This window comes from Calidris pugnax, unplaced genomic scaffold (genome assembly GCF_001431845.1).
Source record: "Calidris pugnax isolate Ruff unplaced genomic scaffold, ASM143184v1 scaffold102, whole genome shotgun sequence".
Taxonomy (NCBI): domain Eukaryota; kingdom Metazoa; phylum Chordata; class Aves; order Charadriiformes; family Scolopacidae; genus Calidris; species Calidris pugnax.
In genome coordinates, this window is record NW_015090846.1 from 808301 (window position 1) to 808558 (window position 258).

Genomic DNA, 258 nt, shown 5'->3' on the forward strand with positions numbered 1-258 from the left:
CCCGCCCCGGTCACGTGCCCCGCTGCGGTCACGTGCCCCCTCTCCGCCCCTTGACCCCGGAAGTGGCGCGGGAAGAGGATGCTGATGTTGGAATAAACATGGCGGCCCGCGGCGCTGGGGCTGCGCTGTCCGGGGCCGCGGTCGTGCTGGGGTTGCTGCTGCTCTGGGCGGGCCCGGCCGGTGCTCGCGTCCATCACCTCACCCTCAAAGTAAGGTCTGCGCCGCTCCCGTCCCCTGCAGGCTCGGCCCCCGCCCCGC

At 73.6% G+C, this 258-nt stretch overlaps 1 protein-coding gene across 2 annotated transcripts in view; it reads left to right on the forward strand.

Annotated features, from left to right (window-relative positions):
* The first annotated feature begins 75 nt into the window (after nucleotides 1–75).
* The window catches only part of GPR107 (G protein-coupled receptor 107), a 37516-nt gene continuing 37333 nt past the window's right edge, over nucleotides 76–258 (forward strand). For both annotated transcript variants that reach the window (XM_014942933.1, XM_014942934.1), the window contains exon 1: nucleotides 76–209. In XM_014942933.1, coding sequence (XP_014798419.1) covers nucleotides 99–209 — 111 coding nt within the window. In that variant the 5' untranslated portion in view covers nucleotides 76–98. The remainder of the gene's footprint in view (nucleotides 210–258) is intronic.